At 34.8% G+C, this 25,083-nt stretch overlaps 1 protein-coding gene across 2 annotated transcripts; it reads left to right on the top strand.

Moving 5' to 3' along the window:
• The first annotated feature begins 2,016 nt into the window (after positions 1 to 2,016).
• On the top strand, positions 2,017 to 11,349 carry LOC136806530 (calmodulin-like). 2 transcript variants are annotated; one of them, XM_067063120.1, is made up of 6 exons: positions 2,017 to 2,159; positions 6,071 to 6,116; positions 7,663 to 7,793; positions 8,763 to 8,861; positions 10,000 to 10,156; positions 10,924 to 11,349. In XM_067063120.1, the coding sequence occupies exons 1-6, from the start codon at positions 2,049 to 2,051 to the stop codon at positions 10,947 to 10,949; spliced, it is 570 nt and encodes a 189-aa protein (XP_066919221.1). In that variant the 5' UTR covers positions 2,017 to 2,048; the 3' UTR covers positions 10,950 to 11,349. The 2 variants fall into 2 exon arrangements, with proteins under 2 accessions (XP_066919221.1, XP_066919220.1); XM_067063119.1 differs by lacking the exon at positions 2,017 to 2,159 and adding an exon at positions 5,362 to 5,560.
• Positions 11,350 to 25,083: the final 13,734 nt, after the last annotated feature.

Raw genomic sequence — 25,083 nt, 5'->3', positions numbered from 1 at the left:
AAAATGTCAGTGTATTACATCAACAAGAATTCCTAATACATAATTTATGAATTTCTCCTGATACTGACCTTTTTTTATAAACACAAACTATATAAGAACATAAAGCTCCCCATAGCCAAAATATTAAAAACATTTTAAGGCTTTGCGGACACCCAATTTTTCTTAGGAAAATGCACAAAAATACTCAGAAAATGATGAAAATAAGAACATTTTAAGAACATTTTTGGCTACTAAAAATCAAAAAGTTAAGAACATCCAAAGGTTTCAAAAATATTGAATATTCTTTTAAAAAAGAACGTGTATAGGAGCGACAGAAGATAGACACAGACTACTATATATTATCTTCCTCAGATCTCTTACTTACCAATCTCCCAGTTTGTGGTCGTTGTAAACAAAACCTCAGGCGTCCTTGATACAATAAAGAAAATGCAAAGCAAAAAAAAAAGTTATACTGCGTAATACACAATCAACTCTCTTGTAATATGTATATACTGCTACACTGATATAATATTTTATGTATTTTACACAAAAAGGAAAATTTATATTTAAAAGTTTTGTATAAAGAATCTGGAAAAACTATACATTCTTTTTAATAAGAAGCAGTAAATTTTGGATGAGGCTTGGCTGTTTTTATTTTTTTGGCAATTTTAGCCTCAAACTGTTCTTATCCTGTTCTTATTTATAGTTTGTAATTGGTTGAGGTATTTTAGGCTTTTCACCAAACTTTTACTACTTTGACCCCTAAATCACTTGAAACTAAGTAATTCGAGGATTAGCACTGTTCTTTTATTTTCAGCAATTTTCAGCCTCATTGTTCTTATAAAAAAGTGTATTTGCTCTTGTAAATTCAAAAGCGTGTACTTTGTTATCGATGATATCTAAGAAAAACATTCGATTCGATTATGTAAGATGCGGTAAGGAGGACGTATGAATCATTTTTTACAGGTTCTACTTCACGGATTAAATTTGTTGTGTAATATGTAATATGCTTTAGTTCGGTTTGTAAGCATGTCCCAGACGGCACACAACGTCAAAACAACGTCCATGTGACATTCATAACGTTATTTGAACGTTAAAACAACGTTGTGTGCCAGGTGGGGTTCTTAAGTAATTTACTATTCTAAGGGTACAGTTAATTTTTGCGAGAGTTAGGTAGATAGTTCTATAGGTAGAAAAGTAATCTAAGACACCTCTATTTAAGGTTATGGTTTGGGAAGAAGTCAAAATTAAGTAACATAGTATAGACGTACACTGACGCTTGTATCAAGGAGTGTGCAGAAGGGGTCTAAACCCCCTATTTATATCGAATCCTCCTAGATGCATTCCCTTTTTAAATATTGTGAGCCCACACCAAATACAGCGGCGACTCAAAAATCCGTCTTAAGTAAAAAAAACATAAGGAAAAGAGCTTGTGAAATGGCACCGCAGGCAAAATTGAATATGATACATGAACCTCCTAAAAGCTCAAACCCCATTTCATTCTAAAAAAGTCCAGGATGCTGGCATGCCACTAACGGATTCGTGCTCCTTATATACTATCTGCGGCTTTGTAGAGGTCTACAATTCAGACTATTCGTACTGGGGGGGGGCTGTTTCTGTTGGGTGGTTAAAATAATGTTAATAGCTCCTGAAATAATAGATTATTTGGGGTGGTACAGGAACGACCCCCTTTTTTGTTTTCTTTTTTTTTTCTATATTATTTGAGGAACTACATTACACTTAGGAACATATACTACTTACAAAACGAACACAGAAAAATAGATAGCTCCTCCCCCCGCAAGGCACTAAGTGATATTGCCAGGGGTACTAAGCTATAAAATAAAAGGAAAACTTAAAGGAAAAACAACCCCCTAGTTTTGAATCGCCACTAAAAGCCTAATATGAATAGGGTTAAAGAAAGCTATAAGTACGGTAGATTTAGGGATGTCGAAAGTAGCAATAAACCCCAGAACAATCTAAAATGTAAATTTCTTCGACTTTTTCCAATCAGAATTTAAAATTTCTTTTTACAGGGAAAGATATAAAAAGGAATACATACAAACACAACAATGAAGGGGATATCAACGGTCTTCATGCGGAACAACAACCGACAGAAACAACAAAAACGCGGAATCAGTAATATGCATGATCGGGATTATTATAATATCAATGGGATAATGGTAAGTTTTTCGTAATACTCTCAAATATTTTTCCAATAGCATACCGCGGTGAATCTAAAAATAGATTTTATTTTTGTCATAATTATTACTTTTTATATGTTTGTACGGGTTTCAACCCCATCAACCTCTGCGTTAATTTCTCTTGCACGTTAAATGCATCCAATTACAAAAGAGATGTAACAGCCTGCACGGATTAAAAACTAGGGCGAATTGGATTGTGGGATTGAAACCCGTACAAAAATGAAAAGTAATAATTATGACGTTTGCGATGCGGAGCGCTATTGAATTTTATAGACGCGAATGAGAAAACAGAAACCTATAACGGCCTGTTGAAAGAACTTTTGTGGGAGGCGATACCATTTTGACTCCAAAAATTACCAATAAAGCATTACGTAATATTAATGACCAATAAACATAAAAATTAAACCCTAAGAAATTGAATACCGCACTTACCCATAACAATCCAAACGCTCCCTTAACAATCAAAAGCACCAAAATCGCAAAAAAAGAACAATATCCGATTTTTTGCGATAGTGGCTCTTTAGATAGTTAAAGGAGCGTTTAAAGATTGTTGTAAGTAGGTAAGTATGGTACGCTATCAGTTTATCCTGACGCTAAGGTTTTGTAAATGTTTGTTGAGTCATCATATAATGTTTTTGCCGCTGTGAAGTAAAAATGGTATCTGTCCTGTAAAAGGGATATCATCATTGACTACCAAATCCCGAAGGGCTAGACTCGAGACTCCTGGCTCCCGAACGCCCGCGGGTGGTTTTTACACAAACGCCGGGTTGCAAGTAAAATCTATCCCTAGGTCCCTTAAAAACAAAGGGATCGCTAGATACAATCCGTCGTCACGATTGCAGCTCGTTCTTGCATGGGAAAGGTTAGAGATTTTACCCTAGCCCTTCGGGCTTTAAACTCAATGGGTATCACTTGTCAGTCATTTGGTTTTCCCTCCCCAACATTTAGTCAAAAAACAAAAACAGCCACAAAATTCACAAGTTATTAAAATGACACTTAACATAGTCTCACTTTATGATTAGAACTGTTTATTTCAAAAGATATCTAAATACTGAGTACCAAAATAATGAAATATTATGAACCAAAATTAAGACTCCAGATTTTCTGTTTCCCATTCAAAACATTTGATGTCTTGTAAACTAATTATCATGTTTTCGTACTAAACAGAGAATTTGGAAATTTTGTTAGCCAGCCGAAAAAACAAGAAAAAATCTCTTAGGAAAACAAAGTACACATTTTTTTATAAGAACATTTAATATTTTGGGAAGCCTTCGGATGTTCTGATCTTTTTTGAGTTTTAAACTTGAAAATGTTCTTAAAATGTTCTTATTTTCAACATTTATAGTTGCTATTTCCTAAGAAATTCATTGTTTTAGAGTCCGTGAAGCTTTAAAATGTTCTTAACTTGTTCTTAATAATTTGGTCATGGAAGCCTTTTTGTTCTTATATAGTTTGTTCTTATAAAAACAACGTGTAGATGATTACTTCATGTCGTTAGTGTTATCAATTCTCAGATGGTTTTTTCTGTAGCTACTACGAGGATGATAGGAAAAGTTTTTATAGCGTCATCGAAAAAGGTCAAGAATGCCAACTTGAATCAACAACGCGCAATAAAGGTCTTTTGAGAATTCAAAGATGGAATTCAAAGGGGAATCACAAATTCTTTGATAGTGATGGAGAAAATAAGAAAGTCAGAATTTTTGAGATTGTTCAACAAGAGTTAGAGTTAGAGGAAGTTTGCTGGAGAATATTGTGGTCGAGAATAAATAATCGTTGTTGATATATTGCTGAAAATATTATAAAGCATTGTTTATGGTTTTGTTAACCTTGATCGCCTACCGTAGTATTGTATAAGATTTTCATTTCCGCACTAAGATTCCTTTGCCACTTTTCTAGCGGAAAAAGACAAGGACTTCGGGAGGTTGAAAAATAATATTCGGAAAATTAGGCAGTTTCGTGAGCAAACACAAGATTTTCCGTACCTTAAGAAACAAACCCTTTCCCAATCTCATGCCGGTTATCCTGAGAAAAATAGCGGAAAGATTATCCGGAAAAGTGGCAAGAATCTTATTGCGGAAATAAGAAACTTATACAAAATGACAGTACGAAAATTGGGAATGCAGCACATGCGAATTTACTCAACAAGTTATTGCATGCAGTTAAGAGTTAGGATTAGACTCCCATCCCAGAGTATAAATTTTTAGAATATGGTATGGCCAAGGAAATTTTATTTTATAAGATTCTGAGTCTGGACATTAAGACTGTATTTTCTGAAGATTGCTTGTGTAAAACTTCAGAGCGCTTCTACAATTTGAAATATCGTAGTGGGTATACACGTTGTTTTTTATAAGAGTGTCTAAAGATCTTGAAGTCATAGTTTTAAGCCTAAAAATGCTCTTCTTCATAGTTTGTTCTTATAAAAAACGTTTATCCCCTCACACTAGCTAGGCTTGATTTATTATATTTTTTTGTTTTGCGGTACGGGTCGAACATTTAAGAGGGTTGATCAGTCGTTAGTTAAAAGAAAGTTTTAATGAGAAAAAGTTTGAAAAAGTTTGATTGATGACGAAGGAATATGATAAAACTCTTGCAGAGGTTTTGAGTCTAGTTTACTGCTTGGGTATCCAGTCTAAGGAAGAGGGAACCCGGGGGAGGATGATTGGCGGATGAGGGTTATGTGCGGACGAGACCTCCGAAAACCGACCTTAGAGAGACCAAATTTTTAGTGAACAAGTGCCCCTTAGAGAGACTTTTTGAAATGTTCTTCGATTTTTGAAAATGTCTTACCCTAAGAGAGACTTTTTTACAATTTTTTTTCTCGAAATAAAAAAAACGTCCCCTAAAAATCGTGAATTTTCCAACCCTTTCCAAACCAAGTCATTTGATAAGGTTTGTCATTGTCGAAAAAAAGCCTAATGAAAAAGTTAAAAAAGTATAAGGAAAGTATAAAATTTGAGTCATTTTCCAAAACTTCAGGCGTGGAAAATTTACTAATTAATTCACACCATAGATATGTTTTAATGATTTAAAATTTAAACCTGGATAAAAAGAGATAAGAGATGAGAAAGGGTCTTCAAATGAATTTTTCTTTATTAGCTGTTTCTTGAAACTGGAGGCTTGAGGCTTCTTTTCGTCCAAAAGATTTAAACTTTAATCAAACCTCTTATATTCTTATATAAAGATTGTTGTTTTTATAAAAAAGCCTGGAAACCAGATAAAAAATGGAAGAAAATGAGAAAGAGAATCGGTTCCCGTCGATTTTCAACAATGCGGGCACGGCGATTGCCAATGTTGGTAAAATGAGTGGAACGGCGATCGCTGATAGAGCTGGTAAAATTGGTGGTACCGTTGCTAACTTTGCCCGAAAAACTAAGAAAAAGGTGTTAGATTTTATACAAGATCTTTTGATTGAGTCTAGGCCATCTTCTCCAAATTTAGCTTGAAAATAACGCAAAAAACACATTTCAAGTTATATGTCGTATACCATAGTCTATATGCTAGACGACTACTTTAAAAGACGATGGGGTGGGGTATGGTATACCTAGTACTCCAGGCAAGATATAACTTGGCCATAACTGATGCACCTAATTGGCTTAACATAGAAGTTAGATATTTACGTTTCTTATCTCTATAGTTGATGTAAAATAGTTCAGATTTCTTTGCTTGAGACTAATTAATATCAACTACCTAATCGGGGAAAACTTCGTCGGGGAAAAATATTCGTCACTTGCTGGTTTTGGTAAACGCATTAAGGCCGGGGAAAATTTTCGTCGGGGAAAAATATTCGTCACTTGGCCGAAATTTCGTCACTTTTCCCCGACGAAGTTTTCCCCAATAAGGTATGGAACACAACGCTGTGTTCTGAAACCGTTTTGTTCTTGTTTTTTTAGAGTCAACCAAGTTTATCTGACAGCTTGACAATCGAAGAAATAAATGGTATGTATCTTTCAAATTCTTTCAGGTGAAGAAAAGCTATTACCCTAATTCTTGTGTATTCAATGTCAGATGGCATCCCCTTTAGACCTACATACGCTTTAGAGCCATTCCGAGAAATCGTCAACCATACGATTCGAAATATTACCGAGTTTATGTATCGGAGGATATCGAGGGCGAAGGTGTGAGATTGATACAAAGAAAAGTCGATGGTCGATGTACGGCTCTATATCGTCTTTGCTCACCTAAACAGACGACTGTATTTCGGTGTTTTTACCGTCGTCGAGCAAAGTGGCCGGTGATTTTGGAGACATGTCAACATTGCTTTATACCGTCTCCCTCGATTTATCTCGAATACATAAACTCGCTATTCAATGAAAGAAAGTGGAAATCTTAAAATGGCAATACTCGCCCGAACTTTAAAATACACTAAAATTTGAATATATTTCGACCATAATTGTAACATACGCTGTACTCGAGGTTGGTTATTTTTCCGAAAAAAACTGATTATGATATAGGTTAGATATGGGTGATAGCCAAATAAGTTTTGTGGAGAATCCCCCTTTTGTTTTGCATATTACAACCATCATAATTGTAGGAACAAATGTATGAATGGTATAGGTTTTTTTTATAAAAACAAACAATATGAGGACATAAAGCTTCGATGGCCAAAATATTAAGAATACGCTAAGAATATTTCAAGGCGGAATCGATTTCTTGAGTACGCGGATAGAAATACTCAGAAAATGGTGAAAATGAGAGCATGTTATGAACATTTTAAACTGGAAACTTAAAAAGTAAATACCATCCGAAGGCTTCAAAGATTTGGATGTTTTTATAAATAAAAATGTGCACACTAAAATTGGAAGCGATAGATTATTCAGTTCATTTTTTATACATTAAGGATCCTGTTGGACCCATCTAAAAATTTCTAAACGGAAATATAAGAGAGACCTTCAAACCATTAAACACTGACATGCATAGTTTGTCTAGCCTTACACGAAGTTAAATCACTTGTGGTTAGATACAAGGGGTTTTTTTCTAACCGTTATAATTAAATAAGAGTTTTCTTTGTCAAATTAGTATCACTCTTTTTTATAAGCACAATTCTATAAAAACAATGAAACTTATAAGTAAAAGTTGGTGTTTTGGCCGAAAAAGTTTCAGTGCACGAATTTCCTATTAGCAAATTCATGTAAATACATCGAGCAAAGCTCTGATTATCTGATGTGTCAGTCAATCAGAATTTTACTCGACGTTTATACGTGACCTTCTTAAAAAAAGTACAGAATTCACATTAGTCCTGTAGAAAACTTTATAAAAGGTATGGAAAAAAATATATACCATTAGAAAGCAAAGTTGATGAAATGGAGATTTAAAAAAATCTACGAAATCATTTTTTTTATAGAATGTTGGGTAATAGATGATGTTTTTTTCACAACGGGAAGGGGAGCAATTTTTGGGTGAATCTTTGTTGTCATTCATAGGGCACTGACATGTATTCTTATATCAAATTCCATAAAATCAATCATTATTTGTTTTTCTTAAGAATATAAACAAGCTTTCGCGTTGTACGATCGAAACTCGAATGGAACTATCAACCAAAATGAATTACTAAGCGTCTTGAGAAGCCTGGGACAGAATCCAACTGAACAAGAAGTCCAAGACATTATTAATGAGGTACGCGCATGCGCTATGATGTGAAAAATCTTCAGAATTGTTTACTTCACTGCATGCTTTTTTATAAGAATAGGAACATTCATGTTATTCACACAAATTTAGAATAGGCTAAGAATATCACAATCAAGGAATTCGGCAACTAAGCCTAAGAATGCCATTATTTTAAAATTTGAATTTTCAATTACCCCCAGTGTTCAGTAACTCTAAAACCTTCACAAAAATGTCATATTTTTGGCTTAAGGTTAAGGTACATGTTAATTTTAGCTTGAACCTTGAGCCTAAGAAGGGGGGGTTTCACGGTTGGCGGAGGAGCGGAATCGGCCCTTTTTTCGGACGGAGTGGCGGAATTTGGTGAAAATTTAGACGGAATTACGGAAATTGGGTTCTCTGACGGAGACGGAAAATAAGACAATTTTAGTGCGGAAAAACGGAATTTAGCAAAAAAATTTGCGGAATTTCGGAATTAGTAAAAGATTTTCAAAATTTGCGGAATTTTCGACAAAAATATGGAATTTCAAAGGAATTTTCGGTGACGGAATTTTGGTTCAATTTAAGACGGTTTGACGGAAATTGGAGAAAAAATTGGCGGAATTGCGGAATCGGGTACCCCCTGATACCCCCCCCCCTAAGAATACCGTAACAACATTCTTTGTCCCAAAGAGTATCCATGATGAAATAGAAAAAAAAACCATTCTTAAAAAAAATGAGCCGTGTAGGGTGGAGATGAATGGAGCTAAGTGAAAGATTTCCGTTTGCCCTTGCGAAGGAAGTGAATCTTTGCCAAATCAACCTCCCTGGATTTATATCCATTTTTTTTCAGGTTTTACCTTTAGATTTTTGTCGAAATTTCAGAGACCTACCTCTAGGATTGTAGCCTGCTTTTAAAAGCCGCCCTTGAATTGTTTAGGTTTTTGGGGCCATCCCATGGTGAAAAAAAATCTCTTGACTCTCTTTCTTTTTTCATTGCAGATGGATGCTAACAAGAACGGCAAGATTGAATTTCAAGAATTTTTAGAGAAAATGGCAGAACGAAATGAGAGAAATGATATGAGTGAAGACCTAAGAAATGTAAGTGACAGCTAGTGGTGAATCTATGAGGGATTCAAAATTTGTGACGGAGATAATACTCCTTATAATGAAACAAAGACTATCCATCATAAATTTTGAACCCCCTTCAGATCCGCCACAGAACACTTTGTCTTAATGAGGAGGAGTAGATCCCAAGTTTCATGAAAAGATCGAAGGGGAAGAAATTAATCTCATACCGAGAGCCCCTTGCGCCACTTTTTCATTTTACTGATGGACTTGATTCAATCTTTCGTGAACAATATCGGATCCAAGAAAATGCGAGACACGAAACATGTAATTCATTTGAAAGAGAATTTGATCTTACTGAAAGGTGCAATCTCCCTTCTGGGTGTTTGATGACATAATTAATGAATCTGAAGTCATAATTGATGACGCGATCACTTCACATTTAGTTTCTATGAATGAAAAGTGAAAGATTTCATCAGATAAACACATTTTGATATTTGGGTATAATTCTTTTTCCCGACTCATTTCACGATAAGATATTTCATGTCAGAAAGCTGTTTTCACTGTCCTAATCAAACTACATAGCAAAGTAGCCTGTGCTGTAACTGACGCGGCTTATTTTCCCGCACCGTTTTTAAACAAACAGACCAAACAGTGACATTGATGATCAGTATCGGCCAATACACTCTTCTCGAGATGCATAAATTTATTGTTGTCCTCGTTTTCAAACAGATTTCATTGCTATAAAATTACATATCACAATGATAATTGTGTTGTTTACACCTCATGAGACATTTTGAATTTCAAGTACTTTTGTTTTAGAGTTAATGTTTGCCTTTTGGGAATTTAAATAAAATTGGTTTAAATGTATAACTTCATAGCAATGAAATCTGTTTGAAAACGAGGACAACAATAAATTTATGCATCTCGAGAAGAGTGTATTGAACTACTTAGTTAGTTAGTAGTTAGTTAGTTAGTAGTTAATCAACAACTACTAATCAACTCTTTAAAATAATCCTAAGCTGCTGGCTTTCACTAATGAATTCTTGCTCCCTTTTTGAAGAGGTCTTTAAATCAGACTAAAATTGTCCCGAATCATAAAAATCAAATTGACGTTTTTGTTAAATTTGGCTAACCAGGCAGTTTTAATCTTTTCATTTTTTTCTCACAGGCTTTCAGAGTATTCGATGCAAATGGTGATGGACGAATCAGCGTTGAAGAATTACGTCACGTGATGGTGAATTTGGGTGATCCATTGACGGATGAAGAGGTCGATGAAATGATGCGAGAAGCAGACAAAGATAATGATGGTTATGTTGATTATGAAGGTGAGTGGGTGGAAGGGCGGAAAGACAGAAGAGTTGAAGGGCGGAATCAGGACATCAAAATAGAAGCAAGGGTGAAGAGTGTTTCAGGAGAAAATCGAAACAGATTTTATGTAAGGTAAAATTGTAAAATCTCGCATACCTCACTGGAGTTTAGAATAATTGAAATCAAAATGTCTAACTAATCAATACATTTTAGATTTCAAAGGTAATTAAAATGGGGTTTTGAAAAAGGAAATTAGTAATTAATTCATAAAGGTTATTATTATTATTATTATTATTATTATTATTATTATGAGGATTTTTATTCGTATCAATTCTGTTCCGCATTTTTTGGATATACACTGTAGGTTTGAAGGTTGTAGAATATCTGGAAGGTGTAGAATATCTAAGGACCCTCTGACAAGGGTTCTTGAACTCAGAGAGAGGGTATGAAGTCAAATATAAAAATAAATATGTTAGTTATGAAAGCAAGGGGATTGATGGGCGGAAACAAGGGTGTCAACCCTCTCCACCCTAGCTAAAGTCCTCGCCGTGTTATTATAGAGACAGGAGTATCGATTTGGACAAAGTTTAGCCTAAGAGACAGGGGTGTCGATTTGTACAAAGTTTAGCCTAAGAGACAGGGGTGTCGATTTTTACAAAGTTTGGTCTAAGAGACAGGGGTGTCGATTTCGACAAAGTTTAGACTAAGAGACAGGGTCGTCGATTTTAACTAAGCCTAACAATAATACCATTTTTTCTACCATTTTCTTCTACCATTTTTTCAGAGTTTGTAACCATGATGACAGAATGAAAAGACAAACAAAATATTGGATGACATGAATGATGGACAAGAATTTTAAAACAAATTTCTTGAGATTCGGTTGGTTACTGTGTCAAGCTAGTGAGACATTTAGAAATATTTATCCAAATTCCATTGTGTATCTAATTTCCAAAGTAGTCGATTTAGTTGCCCAAAAGATCCACTTTTTTCGGGTATGACTGAAGAAAAATGATGAACCATGACAAAAAAATCAATTGTAAATATTGAATTATCTCTATTTAATGATATACTTATTTTGAAATTAAAAAGATTTATCGTTGTATTGTTAATTAACGTAAACATTTATCAAGGTCAAAAATTATTTATGTATATTTTACATATTATATATTTCCATCAAGAAAAAAAGACATTTGAAAAGTATAAAACTTAATTTATCAGGTTATATCTTAATTTACTGAAGCAAGGAATGTTATTTTCTTTTACAGTTCTGATCCTTAAAAGTTCTTATCTTCCACATACCCGGCGCCCATTTTGCCTTTTGCTTAAGTACCCCCTGGATTGGTGATCTTGAAATTAATTAACATGGTATATCTACACAATCATCTTGGGTCATAAAATTTGGACCTCAAGTTGAACAAATTTGTATTTTTTGCGCAATGCATCATGGGTAATCATTTGGGGAGAATTCGGAAAGCTGATATCGTCTATTGCTGCAATTACAAAAGCTTCTTGTGAATTTAGATAATTTTGAGCAAGTTTGGTTAATCTCTTCAATTCCTAGACTAGACTAGCCATGTTTTTGCGTAGGTGCTATTTTCCCAAATTTTAGCCAAATTGTTCTTATAAGCTGGGTTCTTATAAAAATCGTGTACAGTCATAGTTTTTCAATCGAAGCTTTAACCTGAAACTAATTTTTAGACAGAGTAGGGGGGTTTCAAGGTTTACGGTGACACGGTATGGGCCTTTTTTCTGTCCGGTATTTCGGTATTTTGAAGAAAAATGTACGGTATTCTGGTATTTGAAATGCTGCCAGTGACAGTAAATTGCCTAAAAATGCTTCGGTATTTCGGTATTTACCCATGGCATTTCGGTATTTTGGTAAATTTAAAATCTTTCTGAACTACATTTTCATTAAAAAAACTTCTAAAAATCGCCTGCGGCGCAAAATTTTCATAAAATGGACTGTAACCCCTGATTTCTAATACCATCAGCTTTGACACAGTATACCACTTCATCCATTGAGTTTAAAGCCCGAAGGGCTAGAGTTCAATCTCTAACCTTTATCAGGCAAGAAAAAGTGAAGCCTTAAAAAATACGCCGTATTTTTGACGACAGATCGAATCTAGCAATTCCTTTTTTAAGATTGATATTTTTTTTCGAAATTTAGCGGTAAATTTTAGTTTCAATCTGTCATTTTTGTAAAAACCAGGCGAGCCGCTCAAGGCCGCGCAACTTTGGTAGGATGTTCGAGGGGGGGGGGACGCCGAATAATCGATCCACTATCCTTTGAATAATACATTTACAAATGTCTTTTTTTCTTGGTTAGAGTAGAATTTGATAAAAATCATTAAGGATTATCAAAAGCAAAATGGACATACTATAACCAATTGATGGAGCCCCTTTCCCTATTTTTACATTGCAAAACGCATTTTTAGCCATAATAGAGGGCTTTTGGATGAGCTAAAAAAATTTCGTGCTTGCTTCGCTCGCGTTATTTGACTAAAATATTTTCGTAGTGCCGGCTGCCTTTTTTCGATTCGCTTCATCAGTCTTGATAAAGCAACCACGCTAATGCCCTCCCCCCAAAGGAGGATGATGGGAAATGTACTGAATATTTCTTCCAATGAACTCAAATGAGAACTTCAAAATTTCCATGAAAAGAAGCTGTTGAGGCACTCTAAACAGTCTAAAACATAGTGCTTTTTGTCAAATAAAAAAGTGTAAAAATCGAAATATTATCCTGCCGGCACAAACCATGGCTGCGCCTTCTCAATCAGTCACTAAACTTCGCTTTCTCTATGCTATTTGTACGTCGAAATTAGATCGTTCGTCTGATGAAGATAACAGTTGAAAAATGAAAGTTTCAACAGGGTATCCCTTGCTTCTTTATTTTATCAACAATTCTTGCAGTTGAAATGCGTTTCCTCGCGAACTAGGCATTACATAAATTCTAAAAACTGTCGATGACGGTATTTGGAGTTTATGTTGTCCGGTATTTCGGGAAAAAATTGCCGGTGATTCGGTATTGAGTACCCCTTGAAACCTCCACCAAAGAGTATTGTATTCTAATAGTTGGACCAGAAATGATCTCAAAACTTTTTCTGGAAACCCCTCAGGTATGTAAATTTTCAATCATCTTGGCAACATGCAAATTTACTAAGGAGTTTTTACACCAAAATGCTCAAAAGAACACCTAAAATTTTTGAAACCTTGGATGTTCTTAACTTATTCAGTTTTTAGGCATAAATTTTGTTCTTATTTTTACCATTTTGTGAGCATGTCCATTTTCTTAAGAAATTGAAGCCTTATATGTTCTTAACTTGTTCTTAGATATTTTGGTCTATGTTTGCTCTTATAAAAAAACGTGTAAATGAGAATGAATCATAACAACATCTTCAGGCTTTAATTTTAAAAGGCTAAGGTCATCCGTTGTCGACTTTCCCTTATGACTCAGTTGGGTTTTAGGGGGGACCATCCTTTTGCCCCTCTCTCCCACCCACCAAGGCATAATTTATCTGAACCCTGTGTATGCTTGTCGTGTTAATCGATGACATGTATTGAAATGATGATAAAGGAAAATTCTAGAAAAGCCATTTCACACGTAGATTAAAAATGATTAATTCTATTCAATGATTTGACTACTTAATTATGCCGAAAAAGGGATTATGGGGTATTGTCATAATTAAAAACGGTAATTTTAAAACCATTTTGTTTTGATTTAGGGACTTTGAAAAAATCAAAATATCATGAACTTTTAGTTTTGAACAAAAGGCGACAAGTTTTACTTCTTATGACGTCGGGCGATGATTGAACTTTTTTAAAAGAGGCAACACGATTGGCTAGACTCAGTGTATGCTAATTTGCGATAGTAACGCAAAGCGCTCGGAAAAGCAACCTATTCTTGCCTAAGTAACCCCAGGTTACAAAGCTAACAATATGGAACTTAAAAATGAAAATCAAAAAGAAAAGTAATTGAAAGAGTGACATACTCTGAAATCTAAGTCACATTACTAACTTGCAACTTTTTCAACAATCTGAGCCTTCAAATACCCAATAGATTTAAATTTTCTTAAAATTTCCAGTAGTGGCCCTTTTTTATTTTGGTATTTTAGGTATTTCTATATTTTCATAACAAATTAAAAAAACTATATCATTCTTGATCATTTATTTGTTTTTTTGCCACGAGAGACTAGAAGAGTTTTGGCTAGAGCTCAGGGCTCTGTCCAGGCGTTTTGGGATGAGATCCTCGCGTTATTGTTAGAAGTCTGTTGGGTTTATTACTGGGACTCTTTTTTTTGAGAGATAAATAGAATAAAGTTAAAGGTTCTGTGACAGCTTGACACGTTATACTATACAATGAAAGGTATTTTTGTATGTAAAGTTGCAGTACGAATTTCAGATAAGAGTCGATACTAGTTTTAGGGGGGTTCAGGGGGTACCCGATTCCGCAATTCCGCTAATTTTTTTCCAAATTTCCGTCAAACCATCTTAAAAAGGACCGAAATTCCGCCACCAAAAATTCCTTTGAAATTCAAGATTGTTGTAAAAAATTCCGCGAATCTCGAATATTTTTTGCCAATCCCGAAATTCCGGAAAACATTTTGCAAAATTCTGTTTTTCCGCACTGAAATTGTCCAACTTTCCGTCTCCGTCAGAGGGCCCAATTTCCGAAATTCCGTCTAAATTTTCGTCGAATTCTGCCACTCCGTCCGAAAAAAGGGCCATTCCATTTTAAAGTACTCAACCAAGGCTTAGGTTCAAAAACCCTGAAAAAAGGTAGCAAGAGACGTGTACTCTCAACACTAGTAGCTCACGTAATACCTCTCAATCTTGATAACCTTAATAAGACTGGGTTCGAATCTGCCAGGGTGAAAAAACGTCAAATACTTGTTGGATTGATATTTTATAAGCGTCTAAATGTAGGATAGATAAAGTAAAAGACCAATTAAAGAATTGAATAGAAAATAAATTTTTCTTTCTTCAAGAAAATGCTTTAATGATATTGAATGTTATTGACGTTTTTTATTTTTCACGTTAATTAGCACAATAATGTGATAAAATTTAATTCAGAGCAATTAAAAACAAACACCAATTTTTTGAGAAAGAACTGCTGGTCAGAGAGCTCTGTGAGTGATTTTCGCTTGATATTTTGGTGTTGTTGATTTATTTTTCTTATTTGGTATGAAATTCATATACAGTAATGTAATTGCATGGTAATTTTTTCATTTTTGATGTTTCCAGCATGCAGTCTGTTGTTTCCCTATATGTCGTCTTCTTGACCCAAATTCTCACAGCTGGATAGCCCTGAATTAGTAGTATCCAAACTGCCAAAAATGGTATGGTTGGTCAACTTTCGATGTTTAGATCTCGAGATATTTTGGTTTGAATATTGAAAATTATCGATTCAGCAATTCTTCAGCATATTTACCCATCCATTTTCGGATACTACAAACTCAGGGCTACCCAGCCAGCTGTGAGAATGATTTTTTATGAAAATGCTCCTAGGAAAATGCTGACGTCATCGGAAAACACCCAAAACGTCGATTTTTCGCCTTAAAAATGCCATTTCTCGGTACCAGGTGGTCGAAACTTAACAGATAATCTCATTTTCTATTATTTCACGCTAAATCCGTTGGTAAGTAAGTTCTATCGATTAACTAAATGGTACCAATGATCTAATCGTAGCATTAATAACTTTGCAGTGAATCACTGTTCAAATTTTGAGACCAAAAGGATACTATTTTGTAAAAAGTTATTCGAGAAAAACCATTTCTTAGATTTATGGTGTATATAATAGCGAAAAGGGCATTTTCAGTGAGGCTGGAACTTCGATTTTTGAGGATTACGATTTTACCAGTTTTTTAGCGATTTTTGCCTCGCTAACCCAAATCTCGCAACCTCTTTACCTTAAGGAAGATAGAAATTAGAGTTTTTCAGCGTTCCGAAAAAAATGCAGAGCAGAAATTTTTTCATCTTCACAGGATCTATTCTCAACAACAAAATGCATCTTTTGGTCTTTGGGTTTGTCTCTGACGTTTTTCCTTCAAAGAATATCGATCCTTTTCCTTTTCACCTTGAGTGCGCGAGAAAAAAATGTTTAGCGAATAAAGATGAGGCGGCAATCTTGCACTCAAAAAATTAAGATTAGTGATATATCGCGAGTATAAGTGATTTTAGTACCTAACTCGAGATATTGAGCTTCCGAAAGCGCAAAAACTGGACAAAACAGCTGTTTCTGGCTGAAAAACACTGAAAAACACTGTTTTTAAGGATTGATATCTCGAGTTAGGTAAAGAAATCACCTATACTCGCAATATATCACTAATCTTCATTTTTTGAGAGCTTTCCAAAAATATACAACAGGTCTCCGTTTTCTCAAGCTAAAATTTTCATTAATTTTTCACCCTATGATTTTTGCCTGAGACCGTCGTATTCGTCCGAAAATCACACCAAAGTGTCCGAAAAAAAAATTGGCACCCAAATTATTTTGATTCCCCTACCCCTTAGCTTTCCAAAAATGTATAACAAGTGCTTTGACTAAAAAAGTTGAGCGACCTCAAAAAAACGAACAAATTTCCCCCTACTAGAGGGTGCTACTTAGTTTCCGCCCTATTTTGCGCCCACGATAGAATGGTCCAAACACGGGGGTATTTCTAATGATAAACTATGTCGTTCTGTAAGTGTTTATTTCCTGAGAGATACAAATAGTATATTGAATGTTATTAACTTGTTCATATCATATAAGTATTTTTGAGCGCAAAATTAAATATATGGTTAAACTAGTCATAGCTTTCACTAAATGCCCCCACATAAAGATCATGTCATGCACTTATAAAGCTTTAATGCTTTAAATATTAAAAAATAATCAGGAATAATTGATTGATTTAATTATTGATTGATTGGTTGATTGATTGATTTATTGATTGATTGAGGCGTTTGCTTGAAAAAAAAAATTATATTCCATTATAAAAAAATACATACTTGAAGAATTCATGCAGCTTGATAAAATTTAAAAAATATATTTAAAAAGTTATGGTATCATTATCTTACTGATTTTCACATCTCCTGTTTGTTTGTTTTTTCTCCTAGTTTCTTTCTTATAACGATATATGTCATGATTATTATTCACTAAATAGACCTTTTCTAATAATGTCGCAGACATCTTAGATTGTAGGCAAAATATATGGACATACACAGTGAATAAATCCACAAGGTAACCAATCAGAAATAGCTTGTTTTTTTTTCATTGGCTGCTATATTTCAACATTTCTCTATTGCTACTTTGCCTAATAAACAATAGTCAAGAGGATACTGCGTATAAAATTTATCAAAAAGTTCTGCGCCATCTTAAGTTGGGTGAAATAGAAACTCACTTATCCTAGTTAAGGCCCGGGCTCCACTAGCGTACGCTGTGATTGCACTTCTCAAGCAAAATCTTCTATGTTGTTGGTCAAAAGAAAAGTAAAGGAATGCCATTGTGGTTCATTCAGACGTACAGTCGAGAAAAGTTAAAATGCGCCTAAATTTCTCTTCAAGTGCATAGTCCTTTTTCATGATGCAATCTTTTCTCCAAGCTGATCGCAGCGCAGACAATGAAGAGACGTGCCTTCAGGAAGCTAGACTTTTTGAGTTTATAGCTAGCGATATACTTTCCCTTTATGGTGTTTCTGTATGACTGTCTGTGTACCTAGTCTAACCACCGTTAAATGCCTTCGGGAAGGTCTCTCCTAACTTAGAAAGCCAGAATTTGGAGCTATTTCACCAAACCACTGGAGCGTAAGTTATTTAGGCTATCACAACTGCATGAAAAAGTTTAACGTGCGCATGTAAAGTTTAACGAGTAAACAAACTTTTTTCAGGTTTTTGAAAAAGATTTACCACACTGAAAAGACGTAAAAACACTCTAAGTGAGGTAGATTATTTTGAAGACCAAAAGAAAAATTCAACCACGTTTGGATTCAACTTTACATATGCGTACATTCATCTTTTTTGTACTTTGCCGGTTGTTTTACTAAGTTAAGAAGGACTTTCTTGAGTTACGAACACGATGGTATTTAAAGCTCAAGAAGCCCTATAGAGTCTAAACAATAAAGGTAGTTATCAATAAAATGACAGACAAAAATAAATTAGAGTTTGAACAAAAATATCAAATGTACATTTGAAAACTTAAGCAAATTTCTTTAAAGATTCTGGAAAAAGAATTGAAATCTTTGCTGAAATGGTTTCAAAGACAAGAAACAAAATTTGACATACAAAACACTTTTTCTAGTCAATGAATCAGCTCATCATCATCATAACCAGTCTGCCATTTTGTTTGTTTTGATTTGCACAAGTAATATTGTAATTCGTGTTATATCATACACTGTTTTGATTTGCATTTATAACACTCGCTTCAGCTTTTCAAAGGTAAATCTAGCCTGGGAATCCAAGCGTTAAACTTTTTTCACAGTCTAGTTTATGATATTTTTGCTGCTGGTTTAACGCTTGGTGCAGGTAACTCGCCTGCAGGGACATTTTTCCCTGCAATGCATGTTCGGCCTGATTGGCCAGCTTTTGGCGTATTACTTAGCAGTACTTTCGCGCGCATTTTGATATTTTCGATGCGCACGCATAATTTATGGAAAAAGCTGACTCTGCAGAAAAAAAGAAAACAAATGAAAATGAAAACATAGACTCATTTCAAAACAAAATGGCTGTTAGCTGGAAGTCTAAATACATGTGGCTGATGTTTTGATGTAGTTTTTAGTAGTTTTGAAAGTCTTTAAAGCTTGTGAAAGAGTTTTTATGGTAAGTTGATTATGTGCGTTTGCCTGGGTTTCCAAAGTTCAGAAACTCTGTCAACAAGGGTTCACACACAGACTGTTTATAACATTCTGTGTCAGACTAATCTACCTGCACCAAGCTCTATAATTTTAGAACTTTGTGAGGTGAGGTATTTTTTGTTTTTTCTAAAATTATGAGCTTGGATTCCCAGGCTAAGGTAAATCAAAACTAAAATTGTAATATGTAATAATGATAATACCATATAACGTAATATGAAAATATGTATACTACCGTCCCGGAAAAAAACCGAACATTTACGGAAGAGACTAACTACGGACATATTTACGCGACAACAAAACAATTCGCAAAGTTTTGAGATTCCAGTCCAATATCTATGCGTGAAACTATGAGAGCCTCCTCGTCGCTACGCTCCTGCGGGGGCAATAAAACACAAACGATAACAGTTCTGTTTATTCCTCAAACCCCCGGGAAAAGTTTTTTTGCCGACTTAGCTATTTTACAAATCTTGGAAAAGAACTCCCATAGGAATTCCGATACCTAACCCGATTGGTTAATTTCGGAGCGGCTTCAAGAAAGTCATAATTGCAGATAATTTTAAAAGTTTCTGAGGAAAATGTGTGTAATTTATCGATGTTGATGGCTTGTTGATTCTTTAAAGAAAAAAGATAACAGGTATAGCTTTTTCTAATCCTGGAATATCGAGGTTCCAGCTACACTAATTTTTCACTTCCTCGTGAAAAACTAAAAACTGGTTTCTACAAAACATCACTGCTAAAGAAGAAACCCATAGACAGCGTACTTTCAACACAAAAAGGTTTAGCCTCAAATTCCCCCAAAATTTTCAAATAGAGGGTAGCTCTATTTTTTGTAGGTTTTAGGGGTATCCACTGCAAATGGAGCTCGCAACCCTAGTACCCCCCCCCCGGATCCACTGGTAGGCATAACGTAATACTTAACTCCTTTAATAGGCCAACAATCTCCCCCGAGGTAGAGTGGTGGTTTCAACATTAATAAGGTTTAAGAAGAGTAATTCCCAAACATTAAAAAATTCATTTGACACAATGAAGATATTAATTGAACTAAATGAAATTATCTTCAGATAGGAGATTTTTCGACTTTTTTTGAAAAATTACGAAAAATTCTGAAAAATATTCAAAAAATTATAAAAATCACCAATTTTAGTAATTTTAGTTTTTTTGGGGTATATCACCACCTCACTAAACGACATAATTTCTGAGATTTTAGTACCAACCCTTGAAAAACTTTTACGTTGCTTTTAACAAGGTTCTTAATATATTTTTTCGAATGATTCTTCCTTTGGAACTAAACTTGTGAAATTAAGTTTGACGGGTATCTCGGTTTGTTCTTGGTGATTTCGTATTTTGTGTCACAGACCGGCGAAAATTTCGTCCCCGGTGGGAGAATACCCTGGAATTTCAGCACCACTGGGAAATTGACTTAATGATCCCATTCGATATTCAGGCCGTGTTCAGACCTAGGTTTAAAGTAATTATGTCCGCATGCCTCTTAAAAAATTCCTTTTGTATTTAACTGCACGCTCCTCATTAGTTAAACCAAAGTTTAAAAAGGAATCACCCTCTGGTTTAAAGAAAAAGTTTTTACGATTTCGTGACAGTTCGCTGAATAGACGAAATCAGAATTCGCAAGTGAAAAGCATGCTCCTTTTGTAAATTATGAAAGGAGAACGTGAAATTTATGACTTAGAGACGCTCGGAGCGTCTCTAGCAATTTAGGCAGTTAACGGGCTTTTAATGAGAATATCATGGATCGATGGACCCATACTCCGCATCAAAAACGAAGGGGATTCCTTTTTCCTCTCTTATGTAATCTATCTAAAAGATGAAATAGCAATTAAGTCGTTGCATTTCTTAATTCCCATATCAACTTACTACTACTTAAGCCTTAAACTTAAACTTTCAGGTCTGAACACGACCTCAATGTTTAAAAATTGTACTTCAAAACCATCCCCATTGGAATTTTTAACCTTGGAACAATAGAATTTGTATCCCCATAGGGATTTTAATAGGAATTTTTGTCCCCACCGGTCCTGTGAGACAGTGGTGTGAGAAACATAACGGGGTATCTCTTAAATGTTCTTACCGACTTTTGGGACCTCCAATCCTTAGTGCGTAGTGGGAATATTTAAAAATAATTCTTTTCAAGAAGAAATTCTTATCATGCTGTGTCTTTATTCAGTTTTAAAGATTTTTCGGAAAAAATAACAAGGGTGTAAAAAGGAAAAGGATTAATTAGATAAAAATATCATAAAACGTCTTTTTATTACAATTTTTCATTAATGAATCAGATTTTTTTACGCCTTTTATGCTCCGTTTCTTAGAGGTTGTTTTTAAGGGATTTAGGCTTTTAAAATGTTTTGTTTAAGCTATTGTAGCTTGTTTATTCACACATTCTTGAATTTGTTGATGAAGTTACCAAGTTATTTACTTACAGATTTGGCTAATTTATTGATCATGTTTCTATATTTATGGTAGTAGAGACTTCTCTTGCGATTTATATACAGTAAACGCTCTTTAATTCGATCTTCAAGGGGAATTGGATTTTCATCGAATAAGGGAGCGTCGTTTATGAGAGTTTTTTGTTGATTGGGACTTTGAATTAGAGAATTAGAGAACGTCAACGGTACCTGAAATAAAAAAGTTTTTTTGGTATTTGGTATTTTAAGATTTATAGTCTTGGTGATGGCAGCTTTGGTAATCAAAATTTCAAAGTTTTTGGACTTCACTCTACCGTAATTATTACGGTGAATTGCCATTGGTCGTAGGGACCAGGGATGTAATGTCAATTCGAAGATGACCGTATGTATTGACAACGATTAGGATCTTAAAATTGTACCCTTATACTTTAATGAGGAACATTTTTGCGAGGTTTGATTTTACGAGCCAAAAAAAACAAAAAAAAATTGTAAATTCATCTTTGGGAATCAGCGTTTTCTAATATTTCGCGCTGACTTAATTTCGTCATCTCAAATGTTTTGCTTTTAAATAAGAGTGATGTTGTTTGCTTACTCATCAATTTTAATTCATAAGCTTTTTCACACTGGATTGACACGGGTGTGGAGCAAGATTGGTCAGAAAGAGGGAAAGAAAAACATTTTTTGTTTATATCAGCGCAAAATAGGCCAGACACTGTCTTGAAATATCTGCCTAATATGAAACGGGAACACTTAAGTAAAAATAAAACCTTTAAATGTGGGCGGCCGCCAAGCCGTATCATTTTAATAAGAGATGATCCTGTGACCTCTCGTTTCATTTTTATGAGACGTGTCACTAATGATTTTAAAAGTAGGTCATCCATTTTTCTGACTTTTCTATAATGAGGCATTGATGATAATTAGAGAACATAATTAAGAGACGCAATATAACTGATTTACTATTAAAATAGGTTATATTGATGAATTAATTAAAAGGGATTTACATGGTTAGGCTACTTCCGACGGTATTGCGTAATGAGATTGATGTGCCGCAGTGCTTTTGTCGATAATGATTACCTAATCCACGCATACCTAACTGATAAAAGAAATAATTTTCATATCTTTTAATTTTTAACTCCATTTTTTAGTTTTTTATAGTAATAAAGATCGATATGTAATTTAGAAAATACTGCCTCCAAAGATAAGTACTGGCCACCGTTTTCATTGGGGCCACCATAATTTATAATCGGAAATGAAAGGACCGCATGATTTGAAAGAGGATAGTAAAGATTCATGATATTCATGACGTATTCATTTTTACGGGAACTTTTGCCAGTGTGGCAACTTTTAAACCAGAGAAAAATTGTTTGAAAATTGCCACAACTGAAAAAAAACGGAGTATTTCCGTAGAAAACATTACGTAATGAACATCATGAATTCTTTGTTTAATGCTAACATCAATTTATTCTGAACCACACTGTATACAAGTATTGGAGCAGTCACTGCCAGGGTCAGAGTCAAGTGTGTATAGGTTTGAAAAGTTTGAAAGCAAAAATTTGCTAACAGGTTAAACCTGTTTAGCAAGGAACCTGTATAGTGTTCATAATTCTTGAAGAGAAAACTGCACCTTCGCTTCATAAAGACACCCCTTCTCACAGACCCGGTAGGATTTTTTCCAGCGGGGGTAAAAATAACAGATCGAAACTCGATGGGGATTGGTATTCCCATGTTTTTTTATTGCTGGGGATTTAGATTCCATTGTTTTCAAGTTCAGTGGGGATTGTAAAAATTAGCAGAATATTCTGCAGTGAGGATTGGCTTATTTGATTATTATCAGCAGGGACGAAAATTGTAGTATAATTTTCCACTGGGGAAGATTTTTTGGCCATTTATTCCAGTGGGAAGGGTTTCCAGTGGGTATCTATGAGAAGGGGGTGTATAAAGTACCCATCTTAAGCTGCCAGAGAATTCCTTGGAGACATTTATTTCATGTTTGTAAATATTTCTACACAGATTTTTAAATTAAGGTTAGAGGAATGCTTTTGTTTTCTCAAGTTTTCCTAACTCATCATAGAGACGGGGAAATAATATATCATTGCGTTTTTTAACATTTCAATGTAAAAAAGCTGACTTGGCAAAAACAACTTCATCTTCTGAAGAATTTGTGTCTTGTTATTCTGTTATTACCATGTTAAAAGTCTGTTTATAACATTTAGAGTTTCGATGTTTTTCTGGCAAAACAAAGTTTTTCTTCATGAAGAAAAAATCAGGTTCGTGTTATTTTGGTAGAGCTTTGCTTAAGATTGCTTCCCTTCCTTGATAAATTTGATCCTCGGAGACAGTATTAGAGGATATAAAGTGAAGAGAAGAAGATGAGAAAATAGTATGTCTCTGGCTTTTTGAATTGATCCTGTCTAATCGTCTACATGGTAGACGGCTGATGTCTGTAAAAAAAATTTTTTGTTTTCTTCATATGACAGTGACGTTTGATACTTCTAAATGGGGGGGGGGGTAGACTAGCAAACTAGTCTGTTAATTAATCATGTCAGAGGGCGGGAACATAAAGGCAGCGGGCGTTTGTTTAGATAGGAGCTGCGTAGGACAACGAGCAAAAGTTGGTGAGAGAGTGCTGATTAAGGGCTTTCAGCCCTTGCCGCCGACAAAATTTCTTCCTACGCTTACCTAACTCCTACACTCACTTTTCCCACGTGATACCGTTCCAGCCCGACTGGCTGCCAGTCTGGGAGAGAGAAAGCTTTACTTCCAAAGTAAGAATGGTATAACGTGAGGATATGTCACCGCTATGAAAATTTTCAGTTCACGATATTCATTACGTAATGTTTTTTAAGGAAACACCCCCGGTTTTTGTGCGTAGTGGCCAGTAGTTTTACTGATAAAAACCCGGGTGATATCGAAAACATTACGTCATAATTATCATGAATTGATTAGAACTGTCACCCTTTTTTCAACTGTCTTAGATGAGAATATAAAGATGTGAACAAAATAGGTAATCCTGCTCTAACTCGGGATAATATTATAGATTGAGTGTGTCCGTTGTGAAAGTATGAAAAATGGTAACCGTATCACTTCGAATAAACAACCCCTTCTTTTAAACGCCCTCCTCGAATAAACGCCCTTCCCAAAATCCAAAAATTTTAATAAACGCCCGTTCGTTTATTCGAAGCAATACAGTATCGGGGGACATGAAATTGATTTAGTCAGGGGCAAGAAAGAAAAGGTGTCCCTATGGAAATTAAGCCGAAAGCCTTTTTCTTTTAAAAAAGTACGCAGGAAGTACGTAGATACTTTTTGAATTGAAAGTTGGAAATCTAAAATGTTCATGTCATTTTGGAATCAAAATCCTGCTAACTTGAAAGAAACGGCACTGCCCTTGAAAATAGAGCTAACATCGGCATTATTTATGAAAAAAGTATGCGGTATAGAATTAGGGAAAGTAAAAAAAAAAAGTTGCAACAAGAAGATAAAATGCCATAATGTGATCTATTACAAAAGAGTTCCCCTCTGTGACGGTATGTGTGAAACCAGGGGGAGATTCATCTTGTTTGATCGATTGATCTATATGAGAGTTCCAAAAAAATTGTACTAGAAAGCAAAAAATCAAGACAAGGGGTGGCTATCTATGGTTGAACGATGTTAGAGTGTTGGATCATGTCGGTGGAAGGTAAGGTCTGCCTTAACTAGTATCAT

Source organism: Clytia hemisphaerica, unplaced genomic scaffold (assembly GCF_902728285.1).
Source record: "Clytia hemisphaerica strain Z4C2 unplaced genomic scaffold, Clytia hemisphaerica genome assembly, whole genome shotgun sequence".
Lineage (NCBI taxonomy): Eukaryota > Metazoa > Cnidaria > Hydrozoa > Leptothecata > Clytiidae > Clytia > Clytia hemisphaerica.
The sequence above is the reverse complement of the archived record's forward strand: the minus strand, read 5'-3'. Positions and strand labels throughout refer to the sequence as shown.

What these genes read in the sequence shown, in the direction of transcription:
- LOC136806530 (XM_067063119.1), top strand. Translation starts at nt 5,402, where the DNA reads ATGGAAGAAAATGAGAAAGAGAATCGGTTCCCGTCGATTTTCAACAAT. An exon ending in TGAGTGAAGACCTAAGAAAT is followed by an intron (nt 8,862 to 9,999) that starts GTAAGTGACAGC and finishes TTTTTCTCACAG; the next exon opens with GCTTTCAGAGTATTCGATGC. An exon ending in TGGTTATGTTGATTATGAAG is followed by an intron (nt 10,157 to 10,923) that starts GTGAGTGGGTGG and finishes CCATTTTTTCAG; the next exon opens with AGTTTGTAACCATGATGACA.